Source organism: Ornithorhynchus anatinus, chromosome 11 (assembly GCF_004115215.2).
Source record: "Ornithorhynchus anatinus isolate Pmale09 chromosome 11, mOrnAna1.pri.v4, whole genome shotgun sequence".
Lineage (NCBI taxonomy): Eukaryota > Metazoa > Chordata > Mammalia > Monotremata > Ornithorhynchidae > Ornithorhynchus > Ornithorhynchus anatinus.
Genome location: NC_041738.1, coordinates 1,366,179 through 1,386,045, shown reverse-complemented (window position 1 = coordinate 1,386,045; position 19,867 = coordinate 1,366,179). Strand labels below are relative to the sequence as shown.

At 55.4% G+C, this 19,867-nt stretch overlaps 1 protein-coding gene and 1 long non-coding RNA gene across 2 annotated transcripts in view; both read right to left on the bottom strand.

Moving 5' to 3' along the window:
* Window positions 1-3,910, bottom strand: part of LOC114815043 — a 32,687-nt gene extending 28,777 nt beyond the window's left edge. Inside the window, exon 1 of the long non-coding RNA XR_005660552.1 lies at window positions 3,854-3,910. This is a non-coding gene — a long non-coding RNA (uncharacterized LOC114815043). The remainder of the gene's footprint in view (window positions 1-3,853) is intronic.
* A 4,408-nt stretch (window positions 3,911-8,318) lies between these two features.
* Window positions 8,319-13,486, bottom strand: PPIA (peptidylprolyl isomerase A). The gene is made up of 5 exons (XM_029076039.2): window positions 13,341-13,486; window positions 10,037-10,067; window positions 9,860-9,948; window positions 9,538-9,710; window positions 8,319-8,691 (listed from the first exon to the last, which is right to left on the bottom strand). The coding sequence occupies exons 1-5, from the start codon at window positions 13,407-13,409 to the stop codon at window positions 8,556-8,558; spliced, it is 498 nt and encodes a 165-aa protein (XP_028931872.1). The 5' UTR covers window positions 13,410-13,486; the 3' UTR covers window positions 8,319-8,555.
* Between the last annotated feature and the right edge of the window lie 6,381 nt (window positions 13,487-19,867).

Sequence of the window (19,867 nt, the reverse complement as noted above, 5' to 3'; positions counted from 1 at the left end):
TTTCCTTGGGTCCTCCCCAGCCTCACCCATCCATTGAGGGCCGCCTATCCTATGGCATAACTCCCGTGGCCAACTACAGCTAAGCAGGTGTCTCTGCTCCCGGCTTCCAAACCTACCACTTAGAAGCCTGGTGGCTAGGAGTTGATCACTTTGGGTCTTATTGGTCTACCTGGCCCCGCCACAGCCTGCTCCTAGGATCTCTCATCCTCTTCCCCCGTCAGTTCACCCCCTGTCAGTTCACCCCCCGTGATGCATCAGAAGCTCAAGTAAATTATTCTCAACAGTGACATCCCCAGAACAAATGCAGCCATCCACCCCAGGTCCTCGGGGGTGGACTGTCCTCTAAGTAGAGCTCATCACACAGCTTGTATCTGCGTGTGAAATGCAATTTCTTTCTGTTCCTAAGCAGCAAGACCTAGCAGAAAGAGCCTGGGCCTGGGAGTGTCAGGATGTGGGTTCTCATCCCGCCTCTGCCCCTTGGCTGCTGGGTGATTTTGGTGAGCTTCTCTGAGCCTCCATTTCCTCATCTGTGAAATGGGGATTCTATAGCTGTTCTCCCTCCCGCTTAAAACTGTGAGCCCGACGTGGGACGGGGACAGTGTCCAACCTGATTATCTTACATCCAGCCCAGATAATAGTTCAGTGACTGGGACACAGAAAGCACTTAAATACCCTCCTTGTTATTATTATTCTAAATGGCTAACAAGAGATAGGGGCAGCATTGCTTAGTGGAGATAGCCTGGGTTTGGAAGTTGGAAACCTCAGGTCCTAATCCCAGCTCTGCCCCTTGCCTTCCTCGTGACCTTAGACTTAAACTTCGGTGCCACATTTTCCTCCCCTAAAATGAGAAGATGCCTGTCCTTCCTACCTCATAGACTGTGAGCCCCGGGTGGAACAGGGACTGCCTCTGTTCTGATTATCTAGTCTTTACTCCAACACATAGCCCCAAGTAAACACCGATTCAATAATAGGATTTTTATTCTACGAGCCAGTGGCCAAGTGACTGCCAAATTAAGTCTGGCAGAGGAAGGTGTTCTCTTCCTAGGGTGCCTTGGGAAAAGTCACTGAGCTCCCACAGTCCCACCAGGTACTGGCTGTTGTCATGGCTGGCTGCCCCACAGCCTCAGTTCCAGCCTGTCTGTGTTGGAGGCAGTGTGATCTGGCGGGTGGGGAGGTCAGGAGCCCCAGGCTCCCACCCCTCTCCTCTGTCCCTGGCCTGCCATAAGGTGATTAAGTCAATCAACCTGCCCGGGGTTGGGTTGCTCCTTGCTTTTCGGTTGGGCAAATCAGAGCAATGGCAGGGCCTGCCTCCCAGGGATGGTGGTAGTAACCAAAAAGGTGAAGGTGTTTAGCGCTTACTATGAGCCAAGCACCGAAGACAAAACATATTCTATTGTATTTACTGAGTGCAGAACACTGTACGGAGCAGAGCGCTTGGGGGAGTACAGTACAGCACTAAACAGACACATTCCCTGCCCACACGGAGCTGACATATGCAGATCGGATACAATCCCTGTCTCACCGGGGGCTCCCAATCTAGTGACTGGTGTGTGGGTAAGGTGAGTGCTTTCACATTAACCCTTGTTGATGTGAAAAGGCTCTAAGAAGATTGAGTGGTTTCCCAAATACAAGACAGAAATCCAGCCACAAAGGCCAGCAGAGAGAAGGTTTTCTGGGCCGGGCCCCACCCTGCTGGGAATGGCTGTTGTTGGGAGGCTGGTGGGCAGAGGAAGGAAAAACCTCTCTGGGCTGAGGCCTCCACACCCAGACACTTGGACCATCCCCAAGCAGGCGGACGGGGGGCGGGCTGCTTCTCGGGCTGCGGGATGAGGGGCAGAGGCACCCCGAGCCAAGCAGCGTGGCTCAGTGGAAAGAGCCCGGGCTTGGGAGTCAGAGGTCATGGGTTTGAATCCCAGCTCTGCCCCTTGCCAGCTGTGTGACTGTGGGCAAGGCACTTAACTTCTCTGTGCCTCAGTTACCCCATCTGTAAAATGGGGATTAACTGTAAGGCTCACGTGGGACAACCTGATTACCCTGAATCTCCCCTAGAGCTTAGAACAGTGCTCTGCACATAGTAAGCACTTAAATACAAACATCATTATTATTATTATTATCTATGTCTCAGGTTGCCCCTCGAGAAGGAAACCTGAACGGCTCAGAACGGAAAGGGCCCGGGCAATGCCAGGAACTGGAGGCGGAACCTGGCCGGACTCGGAGAGCTGGGAAGGGGCCGGGGACGTTTTGGAGCCCTCCCTCAACAAAAGAGTCAGTCAGGAGCAAACACATTCCCTTCCCCTAGGTACCAAGTACCTCATCTTCTCACAGGTCATCTTATTTCTCATGAAAATACAACCGTGCTAAGGAGAAGGCCGGGCTAGGCGGTGTGTGACAAGATCCTTACTGGCCAGCCCAGTAAGAGAAGGTTAGAGAAGCAGCATGGCTCAGTGGAAACAGCCCGGGCTTGGGAGTCAGAGGTCATGGGTTCTAATCCCAGCTCCGCCACTAGTCAGCTGTGTGACTTTGGGTAAATCACTTCACTTCTCTGGGCCTCAGTTACCCCATCTGTAAAATGGGGATGAAGACTATGAGCCCCACGAGGGACAACCTGATCACCTTGTATCTCCCCAGTGCTTAGAACAGTGCTTTGCATATAGTAAGCGCTTAACAAATACCAACATTATTATTTTTGTCAGGAGTTGCTACCCTCTGCACATTGTGGCATCTGGGTTTCACGCTGATTGATCTGTTCACAGAACATGCTCAATAAATAACATTGATTGATTCACTGTGTTGGAATAATTGTAGCCAGAGCAGGTTCTGAGCTGGAGAAAGGAGGGACTGAGCTGGTCTGGGCCTACTGATGTTCATTCATTCAACTGTATTTACTGGATGCTTACTCTATGCAGAGCACTGTACTAAGCAGTTGGGAGAGTTTAATACAATAATAAACAGATACATTCCCTGCCCACAAAAATCTTACAGTCTAGAGGGGGGCCGGGATGTGCACCTCACGAGTCACCTCTCTTCCCCTCCCCGTCCCTTACAGCTCCAATTCTGCCTGTCAGTATGGCTTCCACTCCTAGCCCTTACTCAGAGCCTTTGAGAACTGTGAGGGTCTTATGGGCAGAGAAGACTGTGAACTCCATGAAGGACGGGGACTGTGTCCAACCTGACAACTTTGTATCTATCCCCAGCACTTAGTACTGTGCCAGTACACGCTTAGCAAATAATATTTAAAAACCCCAACGTCTGTTAATTCTGTTGCATTGCACTCTCCCAAGCCCTTAGTATACACTCAATAAATACCCCTGATTGATGGAGCGCAGAGTGTTCGGAGCAGCGCCCTGCACACCAGTGTCCAACACACACATAACAGTGATCGATTCATTTTATAGTCCTGAGGGCCTGTTGAGGGCAGAGCACAGAAGTACAAGGGAACATACGATAGACACAATCACGGGGTTCACAATCGCCTCCCTCCCCCTCGACGATTTAGATGAACCTCTCATTTCTTTCCCCCTTCCTCTCCGCTGAGGGTGGGAGTTGAGAAAGCGAACATGGACCAAGGACGGGAGAATAAGAGCAGTGAAACTTCCAATTTAGGGGAGGAAGGACCCGGGTGGATTTAAATTTAGGTGGTGGCAGCTGTAGCTCTTCCAATTTCTTGTTCAGACAGGAGGAAGCCCCGGCCTCTCTCTCTCTGCCAGCGCCTTCAACTTTCCCAAAGGATTTTATCAGAAGCTGAAACGGAGACAGCTTGGGTAGCAAATGCATTCGGAGACGGCTGCAGGCTGGCATCCTCACCCCCACCACAAGCCCCCCAAAACACACACAATCATCACCCTCCCCTTACCTTTTCTGCCGGCGTTAGTCCCTTCGGCCTAGGCTCCTCGGCCGGATTCCCAGAGGGAGAGGGAAAAGGTCCCCGTGGGCTTCCTTAACCTCTTTTCCCCTCCCCCTTATCCCAGACCTTCCCGGGGATTGGCGGGGCTCCCGCTGATGTCACCAGGTGAGAGGGGCCAATCCAGGGGTGATTGACAGCCCACCCCCGGCCAGGTGGGCCTCCACCGCACCTCGGCCCGCAGGTGAGGTCTGAGCCTGCTGGCCTAATTCTGAGCCCCCAACTACAGTGCCTGGCACATAGTAAGCGCTTAACAAATACCATTTAAAAACCCCCAAAAAGCGGGTCGGTTGGATCTGACAGTCTGAGGACTGTTGTATTGCACTCTCCCAAGACCTTAGTATGCATTCAATAGATACCCCTGATTAAGGGCAGAGTGTTCGGTGCAGTGCTCTGCACACCAGTGTCCAACACACACATAACAGTGATCGATTAGTGGAATCGATTAGTGGGAGGACGTGGAGGCCGGGGGGGAGGCTTAGTGAGAGGCGCAGAGGGGAAATGAGGGAGCACAAGTCTCCCTTCTCCCGGCCTGTCACTGTTTTGCAGGGAGGGAGGTGGTGCAGGACATTGAGCAGAGCCCCGCTGCCCAGGGCCCCTGTCCCCAGGCCCCCACAGGGCAGGGCAGAGGGAAGTTTGGGGCCTGGAGGAAGAGTAAACTGGTGCCTGGGTACTGCTTCTGGGCTGGGAAACTAAAGCCTGGGCCACCTAAAATGGCTGCCAGCAGAGGGCAGGAGCCATTTTAAGCTCAGCTTCTCCCGGGGGGAAAGTGCCCGGTGAATTCCAACTGCAGCCAGGTGCCACCGTTTGGCAAGGTAGGCCCAGGGCTCCACTCTTGGCCCCGCTCCCCACAGGGCCTGGTGAGGACCAGGCAAGAGCAGCTTCCCAACTGCCCCTCTACACTATAAGCTTCTTGTGGGCAAGGAACATTTCTACCGAATCGTATATTGTTAGCACAGCCCTCTGCACACAGTAAGCACTCAATAAAATGTTTGATTGAAGCAGGGATGGGTTGAATAGGCTTCGATTCTGGCTTTCATTCATTCAATCACATTTATCGAGCATTTACTATGTGCAGAGGACTGTACTAAGCACTTGGGAAAGTACAACCAACTATAAGCAGTGATGTTCCCTCCCCACATCGAGCTTACAGTTTCTTCTGGGCGGAAAGACAGACAATGCAGTAAGAGTTGAACACATACTCTACTAAACACTTGGGAGAGCAACAGTTCAACATTCCTTATTTAAGAATTTACTGCGTCAAGCAGTATACTAAATACAGCGTGGGATGACTAGAAGATAAGGTCCCACCTTCCAGGGACACACTTTCCACTAGGCCATTGCACTTCAAGGAGTTTACGGGCTTAGTGATTTCAGTCCAAGGAGCACAGAAAGTTGGGCGATGGAGAGGTTTCCCAGTTCCACCTCCTGTTTTATTTTTAGTCCAGCCAGGTGAGGCGGACCTCTGCTATGAGCAACCTGTGAAGGCGGCTTAGCAAGACTCTTCCAGGCCTGATTTCCAACTGAAGGTGAAGGTAGAGGAGCTCCCACGTGAGAAGCGGCATGGTTTATAGGCTAGAGCATGGGCCTGGGAGTCAGAAGGACCGGGGTCTGGACATGTCAATCCGCTCTTCAAAAAACTCCAGCTCCACATCAAACAAAAACTCCTTGCCATTGGCTTTAAAGCACTCCACCTTGCCCAGCGTGGCATAGTGGAAAGAGCAAGGGATTGGGAGTCAGGACATGGGTTTTAATCCCCGCTTTGCCACTTGTCTGCTGTGTGACCTTGTGGGCAAACCACTTCTCTGGGCCTCGGTTACCTCATCTGTAAAATGGGAATGAAGGCTGTGAGCCCCATGTGGGACAACCTGATTACCTTGTACCTACCCCCGTGCTTAGAACAGTGATTGGCACATAGTAAGTGCTTAACAAATACCATAATTATCATTATTACTATCCCTTTCTAACCCTCCTACCTCACCTTGTTTTTCTCCATCTACAAACCAGTCTTCATACTTTGCTCCTCTAGTGCTTTCTCACTGTGCCTCAATCTCACCGGACCCCTAACCCACATCCTGCCTCAAATTTGACAATTATTCACCTCCCCTTCAAAGCCTCATATTGAAGGCACATTTCCTTCAAGAGGCGACCCTACCTTTCTTCATCTCCACTCCCTTGTGTCACCCTGACTTGCTCCCTTTGTCCTCCGCGCCTCCGCCCCAGCTCCACAGCACTTATTTGTATTGATATCTGTCTCCCCTCCTCTAGACTATAAACTCATTGTGGGCAGGGAATGTGTTTATTGTTGTATGGTACTCTTCCAGGCATTTACTACAGTGCTCTCCACACAAAAAGCTCAATACAATTGAATTAAAGAGTCCCAGCTCGGCCTCTTGGCTGCCGTGAGACAAATAATAATGTTGGTATTTGTTAAACGCTATGTGCAGAGCACTGTTCTAAGCGCTGGGGTAGATACAGGGTAATCAGGTTGTCCCACATGAGGCTCAGTCTTAATCCCCATTTTACAGATGAGGGAACTGAGGCACAGAGAAGCAAAGTGACTTGCCCACAGTCCCACAGCTGACAAGTGGCAGAGCCATGATTCGAACCCATGATCTCTGACTCCCAAGCCCAGGCACTTTCCATTGAGCCACGGTGCATCTTTAAATCACTTCTCTGTACTTCCAGTTCCCTCATCTGTAAAATGGGGATTAAGAGTGTGAGCCCCATGAGGGACAGGGACTGTGTCCAACCTGATTAAAGTGTATCTACCCCATCACTTAGAACAGTGCTTGGCACAGAGTAAACGCTTAACAAGCACCGTAATTATTAGCTCCCGTTTGAATGCCAGGAAGTTCTGCTGTGGATGGTGATCAAAGGAGATGGCAAAAGAGGATTGAGGCCAGCTGCCCAATCTGGCCTGCACTTCTCCCCAAGTTATGGTAGACTCTGCAGCCCCCCAAGGACCCAGTAGGTCTCAGGGCTTAAGGTCAAAAGTTTGACACCCCAGCCCTCAAGGCAGACACTCACCCCCCAGGACCCCAAGCCCCATCAATGGCACCAAAGGGCTCTCCAATATCACTCCTAGTACTGGTTAGGATGCTGCCACCCCAGGGGCTATCAAAAGGGCAAAGTCTATCCCTAAGACTGGTGGAGATGGTGATGGGTCAGACTGAATAATAGGCAGAGACCAGGACATGGTCCCAGCTCCCCCGCCCCCGGGGGCTCTGCCACAAGGTCCAGGGGAAAGTGTCTCCCCCTCTAGATGGTAAGCTTGTTGTAGGCAGGGAATGTGTCTGTTACACTGTACTCTCCCCAAGTGTTTAGTATAGCACTTTTCACACAAGCACTTGATACAATTGACTCACTTGGGTCCTCCCTGCAGCCAGGTCTGAGTGAGGCTGCCCTCCACTCTGCATCATCTCCCCCCTCTCCCCCCCAGCGGGCTTCAAAGGCAGCAAGGGGGAAGGAAAAGGGGCTGGTTGGCTGCCTCATGTCACAGCTGGGGAATGGGACACTTGAGCCAACAGGACACCCACAAATGAGACCACCACCCTGCACCTTTCTCCATAGCACCTCCCTATCTGTCCTCCCCAGTTACCCAAAAGGAAATCTGGGGCCAAGGAGACCCGGATTTCCCTCCTCACAAAAGAGACCAAACACCAGGGACTGACTTAAGGCAGGCACGATGGGAGACCAGCAGGCAACAGGTCCCCCTACACTTACATGGACACCCAAATGTGGGGCTTGATAGGGAGGGTGGAGTCCTACAGTGAGGAGGGGAAATGTGTCCCTGCAGCACAGTGTGGCTGGTTGGGGGTCAGGGGTATGTGTATACATCACACACACACACAAGCACGTGCACAGCAGCCCCAGAGACCTGGAAGCACAGTAAGACCAGCCAAGTGTGACCCTCTCCTTCCCTTGGAGTGGGTCCATGTAGGTCTGGCTCTGCCCAGAGGAGAGGGAGACGCTGTCACCACACTGGTTACAGTTGTTGTTCCCCCCTCAACCCCACCTCCGGGCAACCGTCCCAGACCTCCCAGCTGCTCCCATTCCACAGGACAACTCACCCGGCCCTCACTTCCCCAAGCCCACCCACCCCCATCCGCCCCAGGGTTGGCAGGGGAGACAGATGCAGTCAGCTGCAAACAAACAGCCTGACCCAGGGTGGGTGGTCCCAGCCTCATAACTCCTTCTTAGGGCAACCTACCCCACCCCCCAGAGGTGCCAGTCACCTCAGGGGCCGGCCAACCCACCACAAGATGGACCATCGTGTACCCGTGCAAGCCTCTGCCGCCCAACTGGGGGCCCTCACCCTTTAGCCAGGTGGCAGCAGCCCAGAATCATGCCCTCCCTTTCCTCACCCCCACCCCCGAACCGACCCCACGGCAGGACCAATCAGGAGCCGCTCCGACGTGGTTTAGGTTGGTTTTTATTCCATAATTCATAAACTTAACTCTGCAGTCCAACTAGACTTGTGGAGGGGAAGGGAAGATGGAACCCAACAGAGATGCAGCGAGGAGGTCAGAGCACAAAGATTACAGGGACGGCGGGGCCCAGAGGAGACGGCGGCGGGGCCAGAGGGGGGGCGCTCTCCCTGCCTGTCTGCCTACAGAAGGAATGGTTTGGTAGTTAAGACAATAAAAAACGGTTATGAAAGCTGCCCACAGTCAGCGATGGTGATCTTCTTGCTGGTCTTGCCGTTCTTGGACCCATAGTCTTCCATGGTTTTCACAATGTTGTATCCCTCTTTGACCTTCCCAAAGACCACATGCTTGCCATCCAACCTGTGGGCAGAGATGGGGTGCGTTAGTCCCTTCCAAAGGACCCCCGGGGCGGGCAGGGCAGGCACCGCCCTCAGGAGCCACCTATCCTTTCCAGAGAGGTTCATGGGCACGGACCCACAAGTGGTTCATGGGCACGGACCCACCTGCCCGGAACTGGGGTGAGCTCTCATTCCCGAAGGGGTGGGATTTCAGCCCGGCACTGCCTCCCCCTGCCTGGGAAACTCAATGCTCTCGCAAAAGAGCCGCCCCTCCCTTGGGCTTGACAACCCTCCCCATTCATAGCCCAGACCCCGCTCCCTGCCTTCCAAGCTACTGTTGCATCTCCTCCGGGAGGCCTTCTCTGAATAACCTCTCACTTCCTCACCTATGTCCTCCCTCCCTCAGGTTTTGCTTAAGATCTCAGGTCGGCACCTGGTAAGCGCTTTGATACCCCACCCACGGAGCCATGTCCCCATCCTTACACTCTCTGCCATTTATGTTAATGCCCGTCTCCCCCAACTGGACTGTCAAGCTCCTCGAGGGCAGGAGTCAGCAGTATAGCAACTCTATTGTGCTCTACTCTCCCAAGCATGTAAGACAGTGCTCTGCACAGTGAGTATGCAACAAATACTATTTACTGATGGGTCAGCCCCCACAAGAACTCATAATCTAACTACTTTAAGTCCAACGTCTGTCAGTGTGATTCACGAGGAAGCCAAGAGGCAGATTAAACTCCTCATTCTGGGGACCAAAGGGAGTTTTAGGGTGATCCTGTTCCACAGAGCCACCACGTTATATCATGGGTGGGGGTGGTTGGAGTTAGACCCGCTCCAGACCTCGGCCCTACCGGTCTGGGAAACCACTCACCATTCGGTCTTGGCGGTGCAGATGAAGAACTGGGAACCATTGGTGTTTGGCCCGGCGTTGGCCATCGACAAGATGCCCTCTCCAGTGTGCTTCAGGAGGAAGTTCTCATCGGCAAACTTCTCCCCATAGATCGACTTGCCGCCAGTGCCATTGTGGCGTGTAAAGTCACCACCCTGCGCAGGAGACAAGGGCGGGGTCAGAGCAGCAGGAGAAAGGAAGGGAGGGAAGGAAGAGGCAGTTTGGGACTTCCCCAGCACAGCTCCCTGGGCCCAGGGGCTACCCCCAACCCTGCGTGATGAGGAAAAAAGCCAGGAAGCCATACCTGGCACATGAACCCAGGAATGATTCTATGGAAGCAGGACCCCTTGTAGCCAAATCCTTTCTCTCCGGTGCTCAGGGCACGGAAGTTTTCTGTAGAGAGGGAAAGTCATCCGACATTAGCAACAGGACGGCCGAACCGGGAGCCCGGGAGCCCAATGGCAAACACACGTTCACTCACCTGCTGTCTTGGGGACCTTGTCGGCAAACAGCTGAAAGATAAAGTCAACAGTTAGGATCCTTGCCGTGAAACCAGGGTGGGGATAGGCCCCCCCCAGATCCCTGAGCCTAGAGCCAGGCCCTGCTCTCCCATGTGGCCCCACACCAAGCCTAGAGAGGGTTTTCATACCAGATACGCTCAGCACACCCAGAACCCCGTGGCAACAGGTCAAGGCCTTGAGGATCGAGGCGAGACTGAGGCCTGAGTGAGGAGCCAGGAGTCCAGTTGGGCGAGCTGTCCCTCCCTAGCCCCTGACTACCACCAGTTTGGCTGGCTTGGTGGCCTGGCATTCGCCTTTCAAATGAAGGCTGGAGCGCCGGAATGCCATTCCCGGGGATCGGAACAAGCCCCACGGGTCCCGGGCTGAGCGATCAACTGCCCTCTGGGGCGGTCGCCAGGTCCGGCGGCTTGGATGAGACGCGAACTGCCTTAAATAGTCCGGGATTGTACACATAGTGTCAGGCTTTGCCCCATTCCTGTCTTTGCGAGGCGCTAAATGCTTACACAATAAAAGAAGCACGTCTGTGCACTGGACCTATCCAGGGACCCAGCAACTGCTTGGGTAGCTTTTTTTCATCTTTTTTCATCAACCCAAGGGAATTCATTTTGTTCTAATGATAATGATTTTTTTTAAGTGCTCACTACGCGACAGGCACTGATCTAAGCGCTAAGGTAGATATGAAGTAATTAGGTTGGACCCAGTTCATGTCCCACATGGGGCTCACAGTCTCAATCCCTGTTTTCCAGATGAGGGAACTGAGGCACAGGGAAGTGAAGTGACTTGCCCATGGTCACTCAGGAGACAAGCGGCAGAGCCGGGATCAGAACTCATGTCCTCCTGACTCCAGGCCCTACCCACGCAGCACTACAGCCCTCCCCGATTTCCACCAATGGAAGGGGGACGCAAGCAAAGACAAAAATAGAGGATCCCGGAAGGTCTCATTTTGCAAATACCACGAGAGGTCTCAAGCTCCAGCTCTTTCTACAGACCAAGTATTGACACATGTTTGGCTACTGCTCAACTTTTATTGCTGCATGCACGGTGCCTGAATTAGACCTGCTGAAAAGCCTCACCCAAAAGTTCTGGAACTGGCATACCCAAAAGGTCTGCACGATTTTACCTCTGGGGGGGACCTATGGCAAGGGTCAAGGACCGCCCACCCCCCCCCGCCCAAGGCGCCCAGCCTCAAAGACAGGCAACCAACCGAGAGGGAGGCGACTGCTAGGTGGGGAAGGGCACAGAGAAAGGGACCCAGGAGCCCGGTCTTTGGTGCCTCCTTCTCCCGGTTGGTTTCGGGAAGCTCTGGCTTTCGGCATCGCTGTTCCGGAGACCTCCCGATCGAGGTCGACGGGCATTCCGCTTTCAAGGTTAGAGGTCTGGATTGCCGAGGGCTTTGCCCGGCCTCCACCTCATCCCATAAAGCCCTCCCGTAAACCTGTCGCTGACACACTGCCCTGCATTCGCCTCGGGCCAGGTTTCTGCGAGAGCAGAAGGATCGGTTACCATCCGTCTAGGAGAGGCTTGAGAGGGCAGCTGCATTGCAAAGCGGGGCACCCTGCTTTTCCCCTCCAGAGCTCTAAAGCCGGGGTGGGGGGCACAAGTGTTTCCACGAGGAGCCAAATCCCCGGAAGGCCGGGGGGGGGGGGGGTCTTTGTCAGGGGTTTCACCCCAAATTGGGTCAGGGGTGGGAAAGGGCCGTCGGGGGGGGGGGGGGCGGGGCGAGGAGGCACCACAGCGCCCCCTGCAGCAGCCTCCACGAAACTCCACTGCAGCGGAATGGCCAGTGGCCGCCATCATCTCCTCCCCCCCCATCCCTCCTGGCCCATTCATTCACTCAACAGTATTTATTGAGCGCTTACTATGTGCACGAGCACTGTACTAACCGCTTGGACTGGCCCCCGGCGGGCCCCTGCCAACCTAGCCACGGCGCCCTTTGAACGGAGATCGGGTCCAACCCGCAATCGCCAGGTGGAGGGTCACAGGGAGGAGGGTCGGCTGGGGAGACTGCCTGCCTTAAGCTGGGGCGAGGGGCGGTCTACCCGTTCGCTTTTATCAAGCGCTTCCTCTGCGCGGAGCACTGTACTAAGCGCTTGGAATGGACAACAGAGAGACAATCCCTGCCCGATAACGGGCTCGCGGTCTAAACGGGGGGACATTTCATTTTTGTTAAGTGCTTCCTCTGTGCAGAGCACTGTACTAAGCGCTTGGAACGGACAACACAGACAATCCCTGCCCCATAACGGCCTCACGGTCTAAACGGGGTGTTTTTTTTTTCTGGTATGTTAAAGCGCTTCCTCTGTGCAGAGCACTGTACTAAGCGCTTGGAATGGACAACAGATAGACCATCCCTGCCCCATAACGGGCTCGCGGTCTAAACGGGGGGGGGGGGGGGTGTATTTTTTTCTTGGTATGTTAAGCGCTTCCTCTGTACCAAGCAGTGTTCCAGAAAAGCCCGGTCGGGCCGCGATGGGCGGGGGAGAGGACCGGCGCCAATGGGGTGGGTGGAGATGCTGCGGCGGGACCCTTCCCGCGCTCGCGAGGTGCGAATGGGTGGCCGGGTTTACGGCGGCGGGAGGCTGAGGTGTGAAGCGGGTCCCCGCCGATGATTAGACTGTGCGCCCGTCGAAGGGCGGGGACTGTCTCTATCTGTTGCCCATTTGTCCATTCCAAGCGCCTAGTTCAGCGCTCTGCAGAGGAGGCGCTCAGTAAATGCTACTGAATGAACGAAGATAAGTTGGGGCGTCGGGGGAGCCTCCGCTGCACGTGCGGCGGCTGGGGGAGGCCGCGGGCGGCGCCACGTGGGGAGGGAAGGGGGGCGCCGCGCGCATGCGCCAACCGGACTGCGCCACGTGCGGGGCGGGGGGGGGCGGACTGCACCAAGGGGCATCGGGGATGGGGGCCGCCGAGCGCGCGCGCGCGCAGCCGACGGCGCCACGTGCCGATGGGGGGGGACGGGGGGGCGCGCGCGCGCCAATTGCGGCTGCTCCCCCTCCCTTCGGGCGCGCGATCCGCCCCCCTCCCCTTTGTGTGCCCCCCCCCGCCCTGGCTCGTCCCTCCCGCTGCCTCCCAAAATGGCCCCTTCCCAGGAGGAGAGGAAATGGCGCCGCAACCGCCACCCTCCCGCCCGCAGCGCCGCGGCGGGGCCGCCCACCGACCCCTCCCTCCGCCATCGCCGTCCGGCGGGATCCCTCCGCTCCCGCAACCCCGTCCCCCCCTCCCGCCCCGAGACCCCCTTCCCGCCCCGGCGCCTCCTCCGCGCTTCACCTCGAAGGAGACGCGGCCCAGAGGCTTGTCGTCGACGGCGATGTCGAAGAAGACGACGGGGTTGGGCATGGCTGGGCGGTGGGGCCGGGCGCGGGGCGGCTGAAGTGGACTGGGCACGGTCGGCGACGGCTGCACAGCGGCGGGCGCGGCGCCGCCCCGCAGGCTTTATAGCGCGGAGGAGGCCCCGCCCAGACGCCTGACGCGCCCGCTCCAAGCGCTCCAATCGGAGCCGTCGGCGGGGCCGGAGCGACGGGCGCGAGGGCCAATAGGAGCGGCGCTCCGGCCGCAGGGGGCGGGGCCTCCCGGCCGGGGGCGGGGCCTGATGATGGACGGGAGGAGCCTTCCCGCCCGCGGGCTCCGGCGGCTGCGCAGCCCGCCGCGCAGGGCGGGAGCGGGAGGCGGGGGAGGGGGGGGGGGCCGGCGGCGGGGAGGTGCGGGAGGCGCGGGCTCCGCGGGGCAGGGCGGGGGCGGGCAGAGGCCCCCCGCCCGGCTTCGGCCCCCCCCCCGGCTTCGGCCCCCCCCCCGTCCCCGCCCCCCGTTCTGCAGAGGCGGCAACTGAGGCCCGGGCCCAAGGTCACACTCCGCGTCAAGGGCGAAACCGAGGGCCGCGTGGCAGAGCCTTCCCCCCAACTCCAGAACCCCCGGGGGTCCCTGCCCCAAGGGGTCCCTGCACCAGGGGGGTCCCTGCACCGGGGGGTCCTGCATCGGGGGGGGTCCCTGCTCCAAGGGGTCCCACTTCTGGGGGGGGATCCCTGCTCCAAGGAGTCCTTGGTCCAGGGGTCCCTGCTTCAGGGAGGACCCCGCTCCAAGGGGTCCCTGCTCCAGGGGAGGTCCTGCTCCAAGGGGTCCCAGTGCTGGGGGGGGGGGGAATCCCTGCTCCAGGGGAGATCCTGCTCTAAGGGGTCCCTGCTCCAGAGGAGGTCCTGCTCTAAGGGGTCCCTGCTCCAGGGGGTCCTGCTCCAAGGGGTCCCTGCTCCAAGGAGTCCTTGGTCCAGGGGTCCCTGCTTCAGGGAGGACCCCGCTCCAAGGGGTCCCTGCTCCAGAGGAGGTCCTGCTCCAAGGGGTCCCAGTGCTGGGGGGGGGAATCCCTGCTCCAAGGGGTCCCTGCTCCAGGGGAGGTCCTGCTCTAAGGGGTTCCTGCTCTAAGGGGTCCCTGCTCCAGGGGGTCCTGCTCCAAGGGGTCCCTGCTCCAAGGAGTCCTTGGTCCAGGGGTCCCTGCTTCAGAGAGGACCCCGCTCCAAGGGATCCCTGCTCCAGGGGAGGTCCTGCTCCAAGGGGTCCCAGTGCTGGGGGGGGAATCCCTGCTTCAGGGGAGACCCTGCTCCAGGGGGTCCTGCTCCAAGGAGTCTTTGGTCCAGGGGGTCCCTGCTTCAGGGAGGACCTTGCTTCAAGGGGCCCCTGCCCCAGGGGAGGTCCTGCTCTAAGGGGTCATTGTTCTGGGGGGTCCCGCCAGCTCCCACTCGGGCCAATGGAGGCCCCATCCGCATGGGGTGAGGGGTCTCAGGGGTCGGGCTTGGGCCCGGGGTCTGGGCCAGAGAGCATTGACCACAGTGTCCCGGCTCTGCCGGGCCCTGGCTTCCGGGGAGCGGGGAGAGGGAGAAGCCCTGCCTGGCAGGGAGCCACCGCGGGAGGGGGAGGGGGCCCTGGGAGCACCGCTCGGATCAATCGATCCATCAGCGGGATTCATTCATTGAGCCGTACTTACTGTGGGCAGAGAGCACTGTTTCAAGTGCTTGAGAGACTATAATCGATTATAGTAGGTAGACCTGATAATAATTAAGGTACCTGTTAAACGCTTACTTTGTGCCAAGCACTGTTCTAAGCACTGGAGTAGATACAAGTTGACACAGTCCATGTCCCACGGATGGTCTCTATTTGCTGCCAAATTGTACTTTCCAAGCGCTTAGCGCAGTGCTCTGCACACAGTAAGTGCTCAATAAATATGATTGAATGAATTGGGCTCGCACTCTTAATCCCCATTTTTTGCAGAGAGGGTAACTGAGTCACAGAGAAGTTAAATGAGTTGCCCAAGGTCACACAGCAGACAAGTGTTTGAGCAGGATTAGAACCCATGACCATCTGACGCCCAGGCCCGTGCTCTATCCATTCATTCAATCGAATTTATTAAGCACTTACTACACACAGAGCACTCTACTAAGCACTTGGGAGAGTACAATACAACCATAAAGAGTGACAATCCCTGCCCACGATGAGCTCACAGTCCATTCATTCATTCAATAGTATTTATTGAGCGCTTACTATGTGCAGAGCACTGTGCTAAGCGCTTGGGATGAACAAGTCGGCAACAGATAGAGACAGTCCCTGCCGTTTGACGGGCTTACAGTCTAATCGGGGGAGACGGACAGACGAGAACAATGGCAATAAACAGCGTCAAGGGGAAGAACATCTCGTAAAAACAATGGCGACTAAATAGAATCGAGGCGATGTACAATTCATTAACAAAATAAATAGGGTAACGAAAATATATACAGTTGAGCGGACGAGTACAGTGCTGTGGGGATGGGAAGGGAGAGGTGGAGGAGCAGAGGGAAAAGGGGAAAATGAGGCTTTAGCTGCAGAGAGGTAAAGGGGGGATGGCAGAGGGAGTAGAGGGGGAAGAGGAGCTCAGTCTGGGAACGCCTCTTGGAGGAGGTGATTTTTAAGTAGGGTTTTGAAGAGGGAAAGAGAATCAGTTTGGCGGAGGTGAGGAGGGAGGGCGTTCCAGGACCGCGGGAGGACGTGACCCAGGGGTCGACGGCGGGATAGGCGAGACCGAGGGACGGTGAGGAGGTGGGCGGCGGAGGAGCGGAGCGTGCGGGGTGGGCGGTAGAAAGAGAGAAGGGAGGAGAGGTAGGAAGGGGCGAGGTGATGGAGAGCCTCGAAGCCTAGAGTGAGGAGTTTTTGTTTGGAGCGGAGGTCGATAGGCAACCACTGGAGTTGTTTAAGAAGGGGAGTGACATGCCCAGATCGTTTCTGCGGGAAGATGAGCCGGGCGGCGGAGTGAAGAATAGACCGGAGCGGGGCGAGAGAGGAGGAAGGGAGGTCAGAGAGAAGGCCGACACGGTAGTCTAGCCGGGATATAACGAGAGCCCGTAATAGTAAGGTAGCCGTTTGGGTGGAGAGGAAAGGGCGGATCTTGGCGATATTGTAGAGGTGAAACCGGGAGGTCTTGGTAACGGATAGGATGTGTGGGGTGAACGAGAGGGACGAGTCAAGGATGACACCGAGATTGCGGGCCTGAGAGACGGGAAGGATGGTCTAGGTGGGGGAGACTGACATCACTATAAATAAAGGGACATCAATACAGATAAAATGACACATCTATGCTGAGGGACTGGGAAGGGGGGAAGAGCAAAGGGAGCAAGTCGGGGTGAGGCAAAAGGGAGTGGAAGAGACCACCATGCTGTTTCCCTGCCCATGAGGTGTTTGCGGTGTACAGAGGGAGACAGACGTTAAAATGAATTATAGATAGGGGAAATGGCAGGATAAAAGGATATGTGCAAAAGTGTGGGGGTGGGGTGACTATCAAGTGCTCAGGGGTACAGAGCCAAGCGCCTGGGTGCTGCAGAAGGGGAAGCCGGTAGGGCTTAGGGAAGGTCTCTTGGAGGAGTCGTGATTTTAGGAGGGCTTCAAAGGTGGGGAGGGGTGGTCTGTCAAATCTCTCTCCACCCGGTGCCTCAGTTTCCCCAGCTAGATCAATCAGTGAATAGTATTTATTGAGCCCTTACTATGTGCAGAGCTCTGTGCTACATACTTAGAGCACTTTAAGTAGAGTTGGTGGACACAAACCCTGCCTACAAGGAGTTTACCATCTACAGCAGGAGACATTAAAATAAATGACAGAGGGAAAATGGGAGAGTGGAAGATAATGTGCATTATGTGGTGTAAGGCCGGGGTAGTAGCCAAACAAAAGGCTGCACAGCTCAGTGCATAGTCATTCATTCAATCGGCTTTATTGAGCTCTTACTGCATGCAGAGCACTGTATTAAGCACTTGAGTGAGTAAGATACAACAATAAACAGACACTTTCACTGCCCACAACGAGTTTACAGTCATGGGGGTAAGGGTGGGAGACAGACATCGATACAAATAAATAAATGACAGATATGTCCACAAGTGCCGTAGGGCTGGGAAGGGCAAAGAACTAAAGGAGCAAGTCAGGACGACGCAGGAGGGAGTGGGAGAAGAGGAAAGGAGGGGCTTAGTGTGGGAAGGCCTCTTGGAGGAGATGTGCCTTCAATCAGACTTTGAAGCTGGGGGAGAGTAATTGTCGGTCGGATTTGAGGAGGGAGGGTTTCCAGGCCGTGGGCAAGGGATCGGCGGCACAGAGGGGAGGGCATGGGGGGAAATGAGGGATCAGGGAAGGCCTCCTGGACATGTGGTTTTAGGATGGTTTTGAAGGCAGAGGGGGAGCGTGGTGGACTGTTGTATGTGACAAGGGAGGGAGTTCCAGGCCCGAGGGAGATTACGGGCGAGGATTTTGACGGCGAGATAGATGAGACTGAGGTAGAGAGATGTTGGCATTAGGAAAGCAGAGTGTGGGATTGGATTCTAGTAGGAGACCAGCCAGATAAGGTAAAAGGGGGTGAGCTGATTGAGTGCCTTACAGCCAATGGCAAGGAATTTCTGTGCCATGTGGAGGTGGATGAGGAAGCCCTGGAGTCCTTAAGGAGTGGGGAGATGTGGACGGAAGAGTTTTTCAGAGAAAATGATGCAGGCAGCAATGACTGCAGAGGGGAGAAATGGGAGGCAGGGAGGTCAGTGGGGAGGCTGATGCAATAGTAGATTAGGGGGAAGTGGCACTGTTACAGAGAAAAGGTTGGATGGATGCCTGTGAGCTCGTCGTGAACAGGGAATATGTCTATTTTTATAGTGTACTCTCCCATTGCTTAATGCAGAGCTCTGCGCACAGTAAGTGCTCAATAAATGCAATCGAATGAATAAATGATTGTCACACCCTCCAGAGGTGAAAGGAGATTATTTGAAAGGAGTGAGGATCAGCCGGCAATATCGAGGAGGGGACAGAATTGAAATCAAGGGGTTGGGCGGGGGGGGTGGGGGGCGGCTGGGAGGTGCCGAAGTGGGAGATTGGTTGGGGAGTGTAAATTAAAAGACCCAGAAGGGATGTCGTCCAGAGAAATCTGCCTAAATTGGAACACCTCCTTATCTAGAGCCACAAATTTGGGAATGGGTAGGGGAGACAGGGTAAGGGGTTTCCCCCCCCAAAAAATTGGCCCATGATTTGGTGAAGTTTCACATGAAATAATAATAATAATTATTAGGGTATTTGTTAAGCACTTACTTTGTGCCAAGCCCTGTTCATAGCACTGGGGAAGATACAGGTTAATCAGGTTAGACACAGTCCCTGTCCCACATAGGAGTCACACTCTTAATCCCATAATCTCTGGTGCAGCATACTCTCCTAAATGCTTAGCGGAGGGCTCTGCACCTAGTAACCATTCAGTCGATACCATCGATTGGCCCTACGCTCCAATCATCACCGATGGTATTTATTGAGCGCTTACCCTGTACTACGCGCTTGGGAGAATACACTACAACGGAGATGGCAGACACGTTCCCTGCCAGCCTCTAACCACTTGTTCCACTAAGTGCCACACTTATCAAGGAATCCCTTTATTGTTGAGGAAATTAAAGCTGGAATAATTGGAGCCACAACAACCGCCTCGGCACTCATGTACTCACAACCTCACTTAGCGCTTTCGTTCCTTATTGTCACACCCTATTGCTTAAAGCGACTTGCCAAACAACTAGATTACGGGCCCGGGAGTCAGTGGACCTAGGATCTGCTCGCGGCTTCGCCACATGTCTGCTGTGTGACCTTAGGCAAAAGACATTTTCCTCATTTTCCTCAGCACAAAATGGGGATTCAATACCCATTCTCCCTCCTACTAGGACTGAGCCCCAGGTGGGACAGGGACTGTGTCCAACCTGATTAACTTGGAGCTACCCCAGTGCTGAGAACAGTGCTTGTCATATAGTCAGCGCTTAAAACATACTGTAATACTGCAAGCCTGCCGGGATCTAAATATAGTTCATTTAAAAATTGTGCTTTTTTGCTAAGCGTGGACTTTGTGCCGAGCACTGTGCTAGCCGCTAGGGTGGGTAAAGGTAAGATTGGACCTAGTCCCTGTCCCTCAGGGAGCTCACAGTCGGAGAGAGGGAGAACGGGTATTGAATCTCCATTTTAAAGATGAGAAAATAGAAATGCAGAGAAGCTAAATGACTTGCCCGGAGCCGGCAAATGGCAGAGCCGGATTTAGAGCCCAAGTCTCCCGCCTCCAGACCCACCCGCTTTCCACTGGGCCATGCTGTTTCGCAAAGTTAATATGGGTGCCGGGGACACTTGAGGCATGAGAGGAGTGATTGATTGACGGTACCGCTGAGCGTCTGGTGAAGAGCAGGGAGGGGATGCGGAGCCCAGGAGGTTCCCGGAGGCTGTGGGACACTAGGCTCTGGACGATGTGGGGGGCCCGGCCCGACCGGCTTCCCCCCACCGAAATCTCCCG